At 38.0% G+C, this 15,290-nt stretch overlaps 1 protein-coding gene across 1 annotated transcript in view; it reads left to right on the forward strand.

Annotated features, from left to right (window-relative positions):
• Positions 1–15,290, forward strand: part of NELL2 (neural EGFL like 2) — a 391,071-nt gene that overhangs the window by 91,856 nt on the left and 283,925 nt on the right. The window contains exons 4-9 of the mRNA XM_024122905.1: positions 4,986–5,159; positions 5,246–5,342; positions 7,759–7,831; positions 8,002–8,084; positions 9,320–9,448; positions 10,934–11,036. Coding sequence (XP_023978673.1) covers positions 4,986–5,159; positions 5,246–5,342; positions 7,759–7,831; positions 8,002–8,084; positions 9,320–9,448; positions 10,934–11,036 — 659 coding nt within the window. The remainder of the gene's footprint in view (positions 1–4,985; positions 5,160–5,245; positions 5,343–7,758; positions 7,832–8,001; positions 8,085–9,319; positions 9,449–10,933; positions 11,037–15,290) is intronic.

Consider the following 15,290-nt stretch of genomic DNA (forward strand, 5'->3'; position numbering starts at 1 on the left):
AATGCCATTGGTAATTTGATAGGGATTGCATTGAATCTGTAGATTGCTTTGGATAGTATAGTCATCTTCACAATATTGATTCTTCCAAACCAAGAACACGGTATATCTCTCCATCTGTTTGTGTCATCTTTGATTTCTTTCATCAGTGTCTTATAGTTTTCTGCATACAGGTCTTTTGTCTCCCTAGGTAGGTTTATTCCTAGTTATTTTATTCTTTTTCTTTCAATGGTAATTGGGAGTGTTTCCTTAATTTCTCTTTCTGATCTTTTGTTGTTAGTGTATTGGAAAGGAAGAGATTATTGTGCATTAATTTTGTATCCTGCAACTTTACCAAATTCATTGATTAGCTCTAGTACTTTTCTGGTGACATCTTTAGGATTCTCTATGTATAGTATCATGTCATCTGCAAACAGTGACAGTTTTACTTCTTCTTTTCCAATTTGTATTCCATTTATTTCTTTTTCGTCTCTGATTGCCATGGCTAGGACTTCCAAAACTATGTTGAATAATAGTGGCGAGAGTAGACGTCCTGTCTTGTTCCTGATCTTAGAGGAAATTATTTCAGTTTTTCATCATCGAGAATGATGTGTGCTGTGGGGTTATCATATATAACCTTTATTATATTGAGGTAGGTTCCCTCTATTCCCACTTTCTGGAGAGTTTTTATCATAAATTTCACCTGTGAAGCCATCTGGTACTGGACTTTTGTTTGGTGGAAGATTTTTAATCACAGTTTCAATTTCATTACTTGTGATTGGTCTGTTCATATTTTTCTATTTCTTTCTGGTTCAGTCTTCGAAGGTTATAGCTTTCTAAGAATTTGTCCATTTCTTCCAGGTTGTCCATTTTATTAGCATAGAGTTGCTGGTAGTAGTCTCTTAGGATGCTTTGTATTTCTTCAGTGTGTGTTGTAACTTCTCCTTTTTCATTTCTAATTTTATTGATTTGAGTCCTCTCCCTCTTTTTCTTGATGGGTCTTATTTATGATTTCTTTCCTTCTACTAACTTTGGGGTTTGTTTGTTCTTCTTTCTCTAGTTCCTTTCTCTAGTTCCTTTAGGTGTAATGTTAGAACGTTTATTTGAGATTTTTCTTGTTTCTTTAGGTAGGCTTGTAGTGCTATAAACTTCCCTCTTAGAACTGCTTTTGCTGCATCCCATAGGTTTTGGATTGTCTTTGTTCATTGTCATTTGTCTCTAGGTATTTTTTCATTTCCTCTTTGATTTCTTCAGTGATCTCTTGGTTATTTAGTAATGTATAAAATAACCTCCATGTGTTTGTGCTTTTTACATTTTTTTCCCTGTAATTGATTTCGAATCTAATAGCATTGTGGTCAGAAAAGATTCTTGATATGATTTCAATCTTCTTAAATTTACTAAGGCTTGATTTGTGACCCAAGATGTGATCTATCCTGGAGAATGTTCCATGCACACTTGAGAAGAAAATGTAATCTGCTGTTTTTGGATGGAATGTCCTATAAATATCAATTAAATCTATCTGATCTATTGTGTCATTTAAAGCTTGTGTTTCCTTATTAAGTTTCTGTTTGGATGATCTGTCCATTGTTGTAAGTGAGGTGTTAAAGTCCCTCACTATTATTGTGTTACTTTCAACTTCCTCTTTTATAGCTGTTAGCAGTTGCCTTATGTACTGAGGTGCTCCTCTGTTGGGTGTATATATATTTATAATTGTTATATTTCTTTTTGGAGTGATCCCTTTATCATTATGCAGTGTCCTCCCTTGTCTCTTGTAACATTCTTCATTTTAAAGTCTACTTTTCTGATATGAGTACTGCTACTCCAGCTTTATTTTGATTTGTATTTGCATGGAATATCTTTTTCCAACCCCTCACTTTCAGTCTGTATGTGTCCCTAGGTCTGAAGTGGGTCTGTTGTAGACAGCGTATATGTGGGTCTTGTTTTTGTATCCATTCAGCAAGCCTGTGTCTTTTGGTTGGAGCATTTAATCCATTCACGTTTAAGGTAATTATCAATATGTATGTTCCTGTGACCATTTTCTTAATTGTTTTGGGCTTGTTTTTGTAGGTCCTTTTCTTCTCTTGTGTTTCTCACTTAGAGAAGTTCCTTTAGCATTTGTTGTAGAGCTGGTTTGCTGGTACTGAATTCCCTTAGCTTTTGCTTGTGTGTAAAGCTTTTGATTTCTCCATCAACTCTGAATGAGATACTTGCTGGGTAGAGTAATATTGGTTGTACGTTTTTCCCTTTCATCACTTTAAATATATCACGGCACTCCCTTGTGGCTTGTAGAACTTCTGCTGAGAAATCAGCTGTTAACCTTATGGGCGTTCTCTAGTATGATTTTTGTCATTTTCCCTTGTTGCTGTCAATAATTTTTATTTTTCTTTAATTTTTGTCAGTTTGATTACTATGTGTCTCGGCGTGTTTCTCCTTGGGTTTATCCTGCCTGGGACTCTCTGTGTTTCCTGGGTTTAGGTGACTATTTCCTTTCCCATGTTAGGGAAGTTTTTGACTATAATCACTTCAAATATTTTCTGTGGTCCTTTCTCTCTCTCTTCTCCCCGGGACCCCTGTAATGTGAATGTTGTTGCATTTAATGGTGTCCCAGGGGTTCTTAGGCAGTCTTCATTTCTTTTCATTCTTTTTTCTTTATTCTGTTCCGCAGCAGTGAATTCCACCATTCTGTCTTCCACGTCACTTATCCGTTCTTCTGCCTCAGTTATTCGGCTATTGATTCCTTCTAGTGTGTTTTTCATTTCATTTACTCTATTGTTCATCTCTGTTTGTTTGTTCTTTAATTCTTCTAGATCTTTGTTAACATTTCTTGCATCTTCTCAACCTTTGCCTCCATTCTTTTCCTGAGTGCCTGGATCATCTTCACTATCATTATTCTGAATTCTTTTTCTGGAAGCTTGCCTATCTCCACTTCATTTAGTTGTTTTCCTGTGGTTTTATCTTCTTCCTTCATCTGGTATATAGCCATCTGCCTTTTCATCTTGTTTATCTTTCTGTGAATGTGGTTTTTGTTCTACACGCTGTAGTATTGTAGTCCTTCTTGATTCTGCTGTCTGTCCTCTGGAGGATGAGGCTACCTTAGAGGCTTGTGCAAGCTTCCCGATGGGATGGACTGGTGGTAGGTAGAGCTGGGTGTTGCTCTGGTGGCAGAGTTCAGTAAAACTTTAATCCGCATGTCTGCTGATGGGTGGGGCTGGGTTCCCTCCCTGTTGGTTGTTTGGCCTGAGGCAACCCAACACTGGAGCCTACCTGGGCTCTTTGTTGGGGCTAATGGCAGACTCTGGGAGGGCTCACACCAAGGAGTACTTCCCAGAACTTCTGCTGCCAGTGTCCTTGTCCTCATGGTGAGCCACAGCCACCCCCTGCTTCTGCAGGAGGCCCTCCAACACCAGCAGGTAGGTCTGGTTCAGTCTCCTGTGGGGTCACTGCTCCTTCCCCTGGGTCCCAATGTGCACACTACTTTGTGTGTGCCCTCCAAGAGTGGAGTCTTTGTTTCCTCCAGTCCTTTCGAAGTCCTGCAATCAAATCCTGCAATCCTTCAAAGTCTGATTCTCTTGGATTTCCTCCTTCCATTGCTGGACCCCCAGGTTGGGAAGCCTGACATGGGGCTCAGAACCTTCACTCCAGTGGGTGCACTTCTGTGGTGTAATTGTTCTCCAGTTTGTGAGTCACCCATCTGGCCATTATGGGATTTGATTTTATTGTGCTTGCGCCCCTCCTACCATCTCATTGTGGCTCCTCCTTTGTCTTTGGATGTGGGGTATCTTTTGGTGAGTTCCAGTGTCTTCCTGTCGATGGTTGTTTAGCAGTTAGTTGTGATTCCAGTGCTCTCGCAAGAGGGAGAGCACATCCTTGTACTCCGCCATCTGGAACCAATCTCAGCCTCTAACTTTTTTCATTTGTTTCAAGTGTGTTCAAATATGTTTGTAATTGCTCATTTTAATCAATGCTTCTTTAAAATTTTTGTCAGGTAATTTTCACATCTCTGTCATCTTGTGATGTTAATATCTATTGATTGTCTTTTTTTCATTATATTTGAGATCTTTCTGATTCTTGGTATGGTATTTGATTTTTGACTGAAACCTGGATATTTTTGTATAATGTCTTGAGACTTGGATTGAAACATGGATATATTTGTATGATGTTCTGAGACTTGGATCTCATTTAAACCCATATTTTATGTGACTTTCTCTGACAATGCGCTGGCAGAGGATGAGGGGGTGTCATCTTGTCATCTCCAGATGGAACTAGAAAGCCAGCTTCCCTACTAGGCCTTCAGGTGACAATTAAGTGAGAACTTTTATTATTTCTGGGTGGGGGGCGGAAGTTCCAACTGCCCACATGGTCTCTACCAGATACTCTGGTAGGGATGGTGTCATTATTACAGGGTGATGGTGAAAGTTCTGACTCTCCACTAGGACTCCTCTGAGAAGGCAGTGTGCTTTGTTACTAGGGATGGAACATGGTCTCCACTGATGCCATGGTTCATCTCATTACTGGATGACAGAGTTACAATTCTTGGCTCTCTACTTGGCCTTTGCTGGCACCACCCTGGCAGAGGTGTTGGGTACCTGATTTCTGCCTCAAGAGAGTGGAAATCTAGGCTCCCCACTTAGCCTTTGCTGACATGTTTGGCGATGGAATCACAATTTTTCCTCTGATGCTTGGCTGGAGTAGAGTGGTCTGCATCCATTGGTATTTCCAGGTTGCTGGCTCCTCCAGCTCCAAGACTGGCATATATGAGGCAAGAAGAAAACCCACTTCACTCACCATTCTGTTGTTACTCGGACCTTGAGTGCCCTTGCATTTTTAAAAAATTTTCTCCATCTTTCAGACTCTTCTTATTGTTTGTTTTATAATATACTTTTTAGTTGTACTTACTGGGAGGAATAGGAAAAGTATGTCTATTCCATCTTTCTGGAGACAGAGGTCATGTACATCATTTTTGAGCTTTATTTTCAATGGGCCTCATGTTATTCTTCTTCTCTGTGCAGGTACCTGGAACTGGAAAGCAGCGGCCATAGGAATGAAGTCAGACTGCACTACCACTCCGGCAGCCACCATCCTCACACAGAAGTGTTTCCTTACATTTTGGCTGATGATAAGTGGCACAAGCTCTCCTTAGCCATCAGTGCCTCCCACTTGATTTTACACATCGACTGCAATAAGTAAGTGAAATGTTCTCAGTTCAGGTAATGGAAGATTCTAAGAAATGACGGTTAATGCACATTACTTACCTGATGCTTCTTTGCAGAATATATGAAAGAGTTGTGGAAAAGCCTTCCACAGACTTGCCTGTGGGCACATCATTTTGGCTGGGACAGAGAAATAATGCACACGGATATTTTAAGGTATCTTCTGACTAAAGTCTGAGCGTAAAGTGTAAATATAAATGCTTTTTAATGAATTTGGAAAAGTACGTTTTGTTTTTTATGGTGTAAAGCAGGATAATTTGATTTTTTGTAGTTTTTTAGTTTTTTTTAGCTTTTTAGTTTTTTTATAGTTTTTTCTATTTGTGTCTATTTCTGTTTTAGTTTTTTTTTTTACACTGGTGTTTAATTTAGCTGGTCAGCACTATTTTCTCTTTTTTTCCTGAATGAGTTTGAACTTCAGACATAACAGAGATGATCACAAGGCTCAATCAGGGCAGTTAACATCTTCTTGAAATCAGGCATTCAAAGTAATAAAAATCTAAAATGTTAATATACAAATAAACTGTCTATCTTTGAAATATAACCTTTGATGATACTTTTATAGGGGTGTTAATAATAGAGCATTAAAACTTTTCAATATTCATTATTCATGGCCTCTTCATACTTCTGAAAGTGAGAAAGGAATACATATATATGCACAAATCTATCAAAGCTAGAAAGCAGTTATAATTTATATCTTTTTCTTATTGTCTATTTAGAGACACACTCCATGGAATTGCATCATAGGATCTAAAAGACATACCGTTTAACTTTCAGCATTTTAAGGTTGAGGAAATGAAGTCCAGAAAATTGCTTGACTACAAGCCCATAGTGTAATCATTTTCCCCCCAATGACTCTGACACTGCCTGCCATACAGAAGAGGATCGGCAAATGGTTGTTAAATGAAAGAATGATAGGTGATGTGTCTAACTCACGGATTTCCAGCTAGAGTAGGTACCAGTAACTTTAAAATTGTGTTCTAAGAAAGGTTTGTATTCCCAGAAAGGTATTTTTAAAACTTACTTAAACTGCTACCTGGAAACCAGGTGCTTTGAATATGTTATTTCATCGAATCCTAGTCTTGCTAGCCTTGGTGCAGGGCCTTTTTTATTCTTTTAAAATCTCTTGTACATGTGCACAAACCTGTTCAGAGAGGTTAAACAACTTATCCAAAGCCGGTCATGGGGAATTGATCCCATGCTTGTGAGTCCTGAAAAATCAGTGCTCTTTTCCCACATAAGGGATAGCAAGTTTGTGCTATAGGTGCCGAGTCTCTCCTCTATTTAATCATGGCACTCTTCCCCATGGAGCCCAAATGTGGCGTCAGAAACCTTCTCACACGTCAGTTATGTGTACTACTCTAGGGGCCATAATTTTTACTGTAGGCTGTAAATGGTGCTCACTAGATTTGGGCAGTGCACAAACTATAGAACTCTACATGGTAGCTTTGCTTTCATGTTGCTGCTACCAAGTGATAGGATTTTGTTGTATACAAGTTGCTTCCCTGCTCCAAACCCCAAGCAAACAGCAGATCCAGCAATTGCCACATAGTGTACTTAAATATTTATCATTTACACTGACACTGTTTTTGTACCATGCTATTAATCAGATTAAATATATAGAAGATATATAGGCCAGGATTTGACTGGTAAATCTTTGTAGGTACGTTCAAAATTGTCTTAATAATATGTTGGTATGTCACCTCTGTCATTAAACGTTCTATTTCCATTTTTCAAAAGGGATAAAGTGAACTATTACTTAAAGAAAATATATAAAGATGTTGAAGGGAGAGAGAGGGATGGTAAATGAAAGGGACAGCTGGAGTGTGTCTGATGAGGTCGTTTCTGAGCTACCATTTGGCCATTGCTTTAAGAGCCTTGTAAGCTGGAAGCTAATTATATCTTAATGACAAAGGATGCATGTAAATTTCACATGTAAACATGTGATGTGACCTTCCGTGTAAGATGGGTCATTTCCATTTGGCATCTTAAAAAATTTTAGGCTAAACTTTCTGTACTCCTAAGGACTTATCACTAAGTCTTGCTGTAGCTGTTTAATAAATCTCTTGTCCTTTTTAAATTGAGAAGTTCACTTTAAAATATCCAACCGAGAAACAAGAAATGCTCAAATAAGCATTGCTCTTATGACTTAGCTTTTCTCTTGGTTTCTTTTTGATGATTGCAGTTAACTTAAAACTGGTATCAGTTTCACTGTTGTTGAAACCCAAAGTGATTTTCAGGTTGATTTTTAAAGGTCATTTTCAAGCCTTTCTTCAGTGGCTAACTAAAAATAACTTCCCCAATGGCCTACTATTGCCACTTAATTATATCTTGACATTTAATCTTAAGGCTTTAAAAATATTATCAATAAGAAAGTACTTGGGTAATCATCTATTTTGCCTGCCTGATGTTTTTCTTTCCCTTTGGTTTGAAGTCAAAGCAATGTATTCAAAAAGATTTTCTTCAGGGATTTTGGTGCATCTATCCTGTAATGTTTCCCTTCGTGAACTTGACTGTTGAACATAATTTGGGTAGATGAAAGTAATACGTCTTTTTCAAAATTTTTCTCACACAGGGTATAATGCAAGACGTGCAATTACTTGTCATGCCCCAAGGATTTATTGCTCAGTGCCCAGACCTTAATCGCAGTAAGTCCATTAGTTCTCGCACCGTGTAATGAAAAGTATGCTTCTTGCTTAGTTTTGTCCAAAATGTCAGTTTGAAATTGGAGTTCTCATATATTAGTTGTCAACATAGACTTAACCAGATTGAACTCCTTATGCATATAACTTGACCAATGTGGTGTTTGTAATTCTAGCCTGTCCAACTTGCAATGACTTTCATGGACTCGTGCAGAAAATCATGGAGCTGCAGGACATTTTAGCCAAAACATCAGCCAAGGTAAAAGCTCCTTAGAAATAGAGTCTGGGGGAGCTCAAAAATCCTTGAGGTTCCTTACAGTTCCTTTTATAACCACAGTTGTTCACCTTTGAGACTTTTCTTATACCCTACTGTGTACCAGGACTGAACTGAAATCCCTGCTCAAGAAAGGGGCTTATAAATATTCAAACCCTAGCCATCTGTATAACAAATGATTCAGTAAATCAAGAATGAGGCAGATTACTACACTGCTTATTACGACAATAGGATTTATTGTTTAATTTAGTTTTTATTATTATTTAGTTTTTCTTTGCAAGGAAGGAAGCAAGAGGACATTGTAAAGAATATGAGCACTAGAATTATGTCAAGGAAATGGTCGCACAAAATCTTTCTATCACTATGTTACAGTTGTAGGAATATTGACTCTCTTAAGCCTGTATCAAGTTTACCTATAGTTTCACCAGGCTGTTGTCATGTTGCATAGCAGTTACTTATGACCTGAAAGTTTTGTTGTATTTCAGTGATTTGTTTCTGACCCAATATGTATTCTAAAATTTATGTTTGCACTAGAGCAAACATAGTCATGAAATTAAACATTTTTAAAAATGGAAAATGCTTCTCTGCATTGTGGATGATTCTATTTTGACTAAGCCTTCTTTTCCATCATATAAATCCTGCTTTTTTCCCCCAAAGGCAGGGGGCAAGTTTACTACAAAAAGAAGAGGGGGAAAAAAATCCTTTCTTTTAAATTAAAGGCTTAAGTCATTTGCAGCAACATGGGTGGACCTAGAGATTATCATACTAATTAAGTAAGTCAGAAAGAGAAAGACAATTACCATACGATATCACTTATATGTAGAATCTAAAATATGACACAAATGAACTTACCTATGAAACAGAAAAAGACTCACATACATAGAGAACAGACTTGTGGTTGCCAAGGGGGAGGTGGGTGAGGGAGGGATGGATTGGGAGTTTGGGATTAGCAGATGCAAACCATTATATATAGAGTGGATAAACAATAAGGGCCTACTGTATAGCACAGGGAACTATATTCAATATCCTGTAATAAATCACAATGGAAAAGAATAAAATGAAAAAAATAAAGGCTTATGTATATTTATAATAAATAGTTGATGGGCACAGCCATCATTACAGCTATTCACCTGAAAAACGGTCAGATGCCTGTTGGAGTATTTTCCCTTTCTGCATTGCTGGAATGGTGAACAATATGAACCCCTTCCTTTGTGCCACAGCTGTCTCGAGCCGAACAGCGAATGAATAGATTGGACCAGTGCTATTGTGAAAGGACTTGCACCATGAAGGGAACCACCTACCGAGAGCTCGAGTCGTGGACAGACGGCTGTAAGAACTGCACATGCCTGGTATGGCTTTTGCTGGAGTTCAGACTAAGGGAACTCAGATGTCCCCACTCTTTAAAAATTTATTAAAACAATGTCATCATGAAAATTTCAAGGCCCGTTTCCTCAAGACACAACACTAAAGTGCCAGCAAACCCGGTCAAATCTAAAGAACTGTGTGTTGCATTATTAAAGACACTTTCTAGCCTATAAAGATGATTACGGTTTAAGAATGCTATAAAGTTTTTAGTTTATTGGTCCACACATGAAGTTAACAATTTAAATTGGGTCAGTAAAGGGATTCCCAAAGGATTCTATCCTGTTATCCTTAACTTTTCCAGGGATTTTCCCCTCATGTTTTATTAATGCATTTTGATAAAACGAAATTAAGTGCAACAGGAAGTACTGTGTCCAGATTGGGCTGTACAAACAAATAATGGAGTTTAAATAATCTTTAAAAGTTTACTAATACAGCGGAATACAAACTATAGAGTATAAATAAGTTTGTTCTCTAATTGCTCACTAATTAAGTAGAATATTTAGTGCATTATTATTTCAAACATGTGAGTTCATTTTCAAAGAAAAGTTCAAAATGAGTTTAGTTTTGAACTTTTAAATTCCACATGAATTACCTGTTAAAACTGGTTGACTGGAAAGAAGTCAGAGGTCTAAAAAATTTTTTCCCAAGTTCATCCAGTTTATTCAAAAGTGGAACATCATGATGTCAGAAGGTCAAAGTTAGCTGTGAAATAACCGTACATGTGTGTATGTGTGTGCCTGCTTTGTAGGATTTCTATTCAGGAACATATATTCCTATTAAAGTCGTAGCTTTTTACCAATACAGTAAAACCTTCCCAACTTGTTAAATGGGTGCCAAAAATCAAATTGAGTAAAATACAAGATGTGGTATGTGAAGTCAGTAAAACGACTAGAAAAGCCGCTAACCTACCTGGGAGCTCTGGGTGACCTTCAGGAATCAAATTCCTTGAGGTCCCCTTTGCAGTTTGGCACCTCTTGTGATGATTGTCAGCATCGATTCATGGTGGTGGCCTGTCCAAGCTTAAATATCCTTGGGAAGATTTCTGCATCCTGAGACTGGGTCTCCAGCACGGCAGCAGCTATTCCAAAAATCTCCTCATTTGTTGATGCTCATTTTGTGAGTCACCTGGGGAGACACGAGTGCCCCAGGCTGACCCTCAGCCTGCTGTTTCCCTGTCAGCAGGTGCCCTTCCCTCCACACCTGTCCTCATCCACTTCACAACAGGAGGTGAGAACTCTAGCTCAGTTGCTGGACAGAAGATGGAGCCAATCACCATCTGTGTTATGACCCAACTTGTATTACTGTGGGTTTTACTGTATTATGGGTTTTGCTGTATAATAACCAAAGAGAATAGTGGTATTTATGACATTTTACATGAAGAGTTTGAAATTTAAGAAATATATTAAACAATACTTGAAAGCTACCAAGCTGCAACTTGGAAATTCTTTAAAATACTGTTTTCTTCTCAGAATGGAACCATCCAGTGTGAAACTCTGATTTGCCCAAATCCTGACTGCCCCCTCAAGTCGGCTCTTGCATACGTGGATGGCAAGTGCTGTAAGGAATGCAAATGTGAGCATAACTTTTATGATGAATACTTTTTTGGCAAAAATAAAGCTTCGTATTAATAAATAGTCACCCATCATTGGTTTAATCTGGGTTAGCTAAATAGCTTTTAGAAATGATGGAAATACCTTCTCTATTTTGGTTGAGCAGTTCTTTTCCACTTAAAAGTGCTATACTTGTATTTTAGCAAGAAAGTTTTTCTTGGAGGAATCTATTCTGTATAGTGACAGTAGTAGCAAAGATATGTAAGTAACTTAGTGGAAGGCATTTCTCTCATTAACACTGCTTGATACAAATACCTCTCAACTAGGTTGAGAATAGTCCACACTCAGTCAAGATAAACAAGAAAATCCAAGATACAAGTGACCTTCAACAGCAGAAGATCCAAAACTCTATTAGTCCAAACCACAGAAGTGCACATTGTTATAGGATTGTCCAGTGTGGACAGGGCAGGGCCATGATCTTAATTCATAAAAGAGGCTCATGCCACTGAATGAGGAAGCCGTCTGCCTTTTAGCAGCTGTTGTATGCAGTTCACTTCTGATGTCTGGAAATGCTCTTTGAATCAATAGCTATCCTCAAATGGGTTCTAAATCATTTATTTAATAACATAAATCATCGCATCTCTATTACTAACACTTTAAAAGATTGCCTTAAGTCCATGTTAAAAGTAGCATTGAAAATTTAGCTATTATTATTATTTTTTACATTTTTGGTAAAAACATATATGAAAACTGGGTTGTTATAAAGTTTGCAGACTATATAGGCTGTGTAAGCATACACACACATGCACGCGCACGCACACAAGACAGAAAGGGGGGAGGGCAAGGGAGAGGGAAGGAGAGGGAAACAAAAGTAACAGCTGCTTTTTCTAGGGTTTTTATGCACACTGGTCTCCGTTACCATTGCCATACCTTACTCTTGCCTACGCAGTGTGCAGAGTGCTCCTTCTGGTGAGAGTGACACGTTATCAGAGAAAAATCAGGAAGTCGCTTTGTAGTCCATTGATTTAATTCCCTCAGGAGCTCATGTATATTTAATTTTGTTGGACTTTACCTTGAAGCCAATCCATTTCATGAGAGTGTATTAGCCTAGTCAAGTAGATTTGGCTGAACCAGGAAAGGTTGAATGCAGTCGTTCTCACACATGTCACCAGCTAATTTCCTGGGTGAGGGGTAATCTGAGTTCTTCCTTGAACTTGTATTAATAATGAAAAGCTTGTGACGATATTCTGTAGTTTTCTTTGTAGATGCTTGGAGGTAAGAGGAAGAAGGGCCCTCTATAGGACTTTATATTCATAACACAACAGTAGCAGGAATCATACTTTTGGCTTTTATTTCTTTCATCCTTTCCACTGATACTTCTACATTGTTACCTGTGAATATTTACATTCACATTTACATTAAGTGATGTTGATTTTATTAGAGACAGGCTGATTGGAATAATGGACCATCATGATAGATGGATTAGTCAGAAGTTGTGAATTTCAGTTCTGCCTTTACCATTTGTCTCTGTTACCAACAGTAAGCTGCTTATTAAATCAGACTGTGCTTGAAATCTTCCCAGAAAGCATGTAGAGACTTAATGAAATGGTAAAATATTTTGAAATTCATTAATACAAAGTGCTTCTGGCAGACTTTGGTGTTAATGATTGGAAATCAACTGTATCTCATACATAAAATAGTGAAAGCTGCAAGGAAGTGATCAATGAGGGGACCATAGCATCACTGGAGAAGTGTCAAAATAATTCATTTGAGTCTTTCATTTCATACGGTTAAAAAATAATAAAGATTAAGTGACTTTGTCTTTCTGGTCATATTCAGTGATATGAGTGCCGTGGAATATAGAGGATTTGTGTCCTATAGTTGGTTGTATTTCGAGTATTTGAACCTCTGGTTCTGATGAATTCAACATTTTACGAGGGCTAGCATGATATTTTCAGTAAACACCCATAGATTTTTTTTTTCCTACGAGAAATAAGTATTTAGTTCATATGGTAAATATTATTAGAGATTATTTGGGAATGTGTCTCATGCACAAATTTTTTTATGCAGAAAAGAAATAACATAACTTTTTATTGAGTATAATTTATATACTATATACTATATGTGTTATACATATATATACGATGTAATTTACCCATTAAAAAAGTGTACAATTCAGTATATTTTAGTATATTTGTAAGATTGTTCAACCATCATCACTGCCTAATTCCAGGACATTTTCATTATGCCAGAAAGATACCCCATAACCGTTAAGAATTCTGCCCTCCCCTCTCCTGCCAACCCCTGGCAACTGCTAATCTACCTTCTGTTCCTATGTATTTGCTTATTCTGGGCATTTCATATAAATGCAATATACAATATCCACATGCATAAATTTAAAAACAGCCACTAGAAATATTTCAGGAAATGTGCTTCTGAAAAGTTTTGCAAAAAATATTTTATAAAGGATAAATAATATTTACAATAAATTTAATAATCATTGGCTGACTTGTTTAGGTCAGATTTTCATATGTGCTGAAAGTGGGAGAAGCTAATAGTTATACAGATCCATGATGTTCTGTGTGTGTGTGTGTTTCACTGTTACATATGAGGGGAAGGAAACAGTCTCATTTTCCTATGTAAATTTCCCCAGTAGTATCAGTGTTATAATTTATGAGAACTTAATTTCAGTGGAATATAATTTCTATGTGTTTTACTTTTTAAAACACCAAGATAAGCCTTCCTCTTTATTATTATTTTTTTAATTGGAGTAAAATTGCTTTACAATGTTGTGTTAGTTTCTGCTATACAATGAAGTGAATCAGCTATACGTATACCTATATCCCCTCTCTTGGACCTCCCTCCCACCCCCCATCCCACCCCCTCTAGGTTGTCACAGAGCACTGAGCTGATCTCCCTGTGCTATACAGCAGGTTCCCACTAGCTGTCTGTTTTACACATGGCTGTGTATTTATGTCAAACCTAATCTCCCAATTCATCCCACCCTCCCCTTCCCCCTCTGTGTCCACATGTCTGTTCTCTACATCTGCGTTTCTATTCCTGACCTATAAGTAGGTTCATCTGTACCATTTTTCTAGATTCCACATGTATACGTTAATATACGATATTTGTTTTTCTCTTTCTGGCTTGCTTCACTGTGTATGACGTACTCTAGGTCCATCCACATCTCTAGAAATGCCCCAGTTTTGTTCCTTTTTATGGCTGAGTAATATTCCATTGTATATATGTACCACATCTTCTTTATCCATTCATCTATCGTTGGACATTTAGGTTGCTTCTATGTTCTGGCTATTGTAAATAGTGCTGCAATGAACATTGGGGTGCATGTGTCTGTTTGAATTATAGTTTTCTCAGGGTATATGCCCAGTAGTGGGATTGCTGGGTCATATGGTAGTTCTATTTGTAGTTTTTTAAGGAACCTCCACACTGTTCTCCATAGTGGTTGTATCAATTTACATTCCCACCAACAGTGCAGGAGGGTTTCCTTTTCTCCACACCCTCTCCAGCATAAACAATGTGCGTAAGATCTAAATAGACATTTCGCCACAGCCTTCCTCTTACACACTGCACTCATTTGATCTTTGAAACTCTTTGGCTCGATAGCATTTTTAATGACATAAAATTAACAAAGTATGTTCTTTAGTGAGAACTATTTAAAGAGATTAATCATTTATTGTTTCTAAAGCCCTCGGAAGGGAAATCATGTAACCTAACCGCTGAACTGTTACTCTGCCAAGGCTGAAAGGAACGAAGCACGTGCACGCGGCCAGTCCTTTCTGGTGTTCTTTATTTACTGCTTTCAGCCTTGCTGCGTCAGAGTTGTTTGTGCAACTCTGAGCAGCCCTGTTTTGCAGCCTGCTTTATATTTTCCCTCTGTAACTTCAGCTCTAGCCCTTTGTCCAAATATAAATACTGTTGAATAGTAAGAAGGTTGTTGTTCTGGGAAAGAAATCAGAGAGAACCAAGCCTGTCACTTTTCTTTATTTGACTCGACATAAGCAAAGTGTTGGGAGGAGGGGCTAAACCTTTCATGCCTCTACCATTGAGCCACTGTGGTGGCGTTAAACACAGGATGAAATCCAAAGGCAGGAATGCACCAGTGCCAAATCATTAAGGTAATAATAGTCACAACTAATCTGAGGAAGTCATATCACTTCCTCAGATTAGAAGGCACAGGGCTTCCCTGGTGGCGCAGTGGTTGCGCGTCCGTCTGCCGATGCAGGGGACACGGGTTCGCGCCCCGGTCTGGGAGGAT

This window comes from Physeter macrocephalus, chromosome 6 (genome assembly GCF_002837175.3).
Source record: "Physeter macrocephalus isolate SW-GA chromosome 6, ASM283717v5, whole genome shotgun sequence".
NCBI classification, from domain to species: Eukaryota; Metazoa; Chordata; class Mammalia; order Artiodactyla; family Physeteridae; genus Physeter; species Physeter macrocephalus.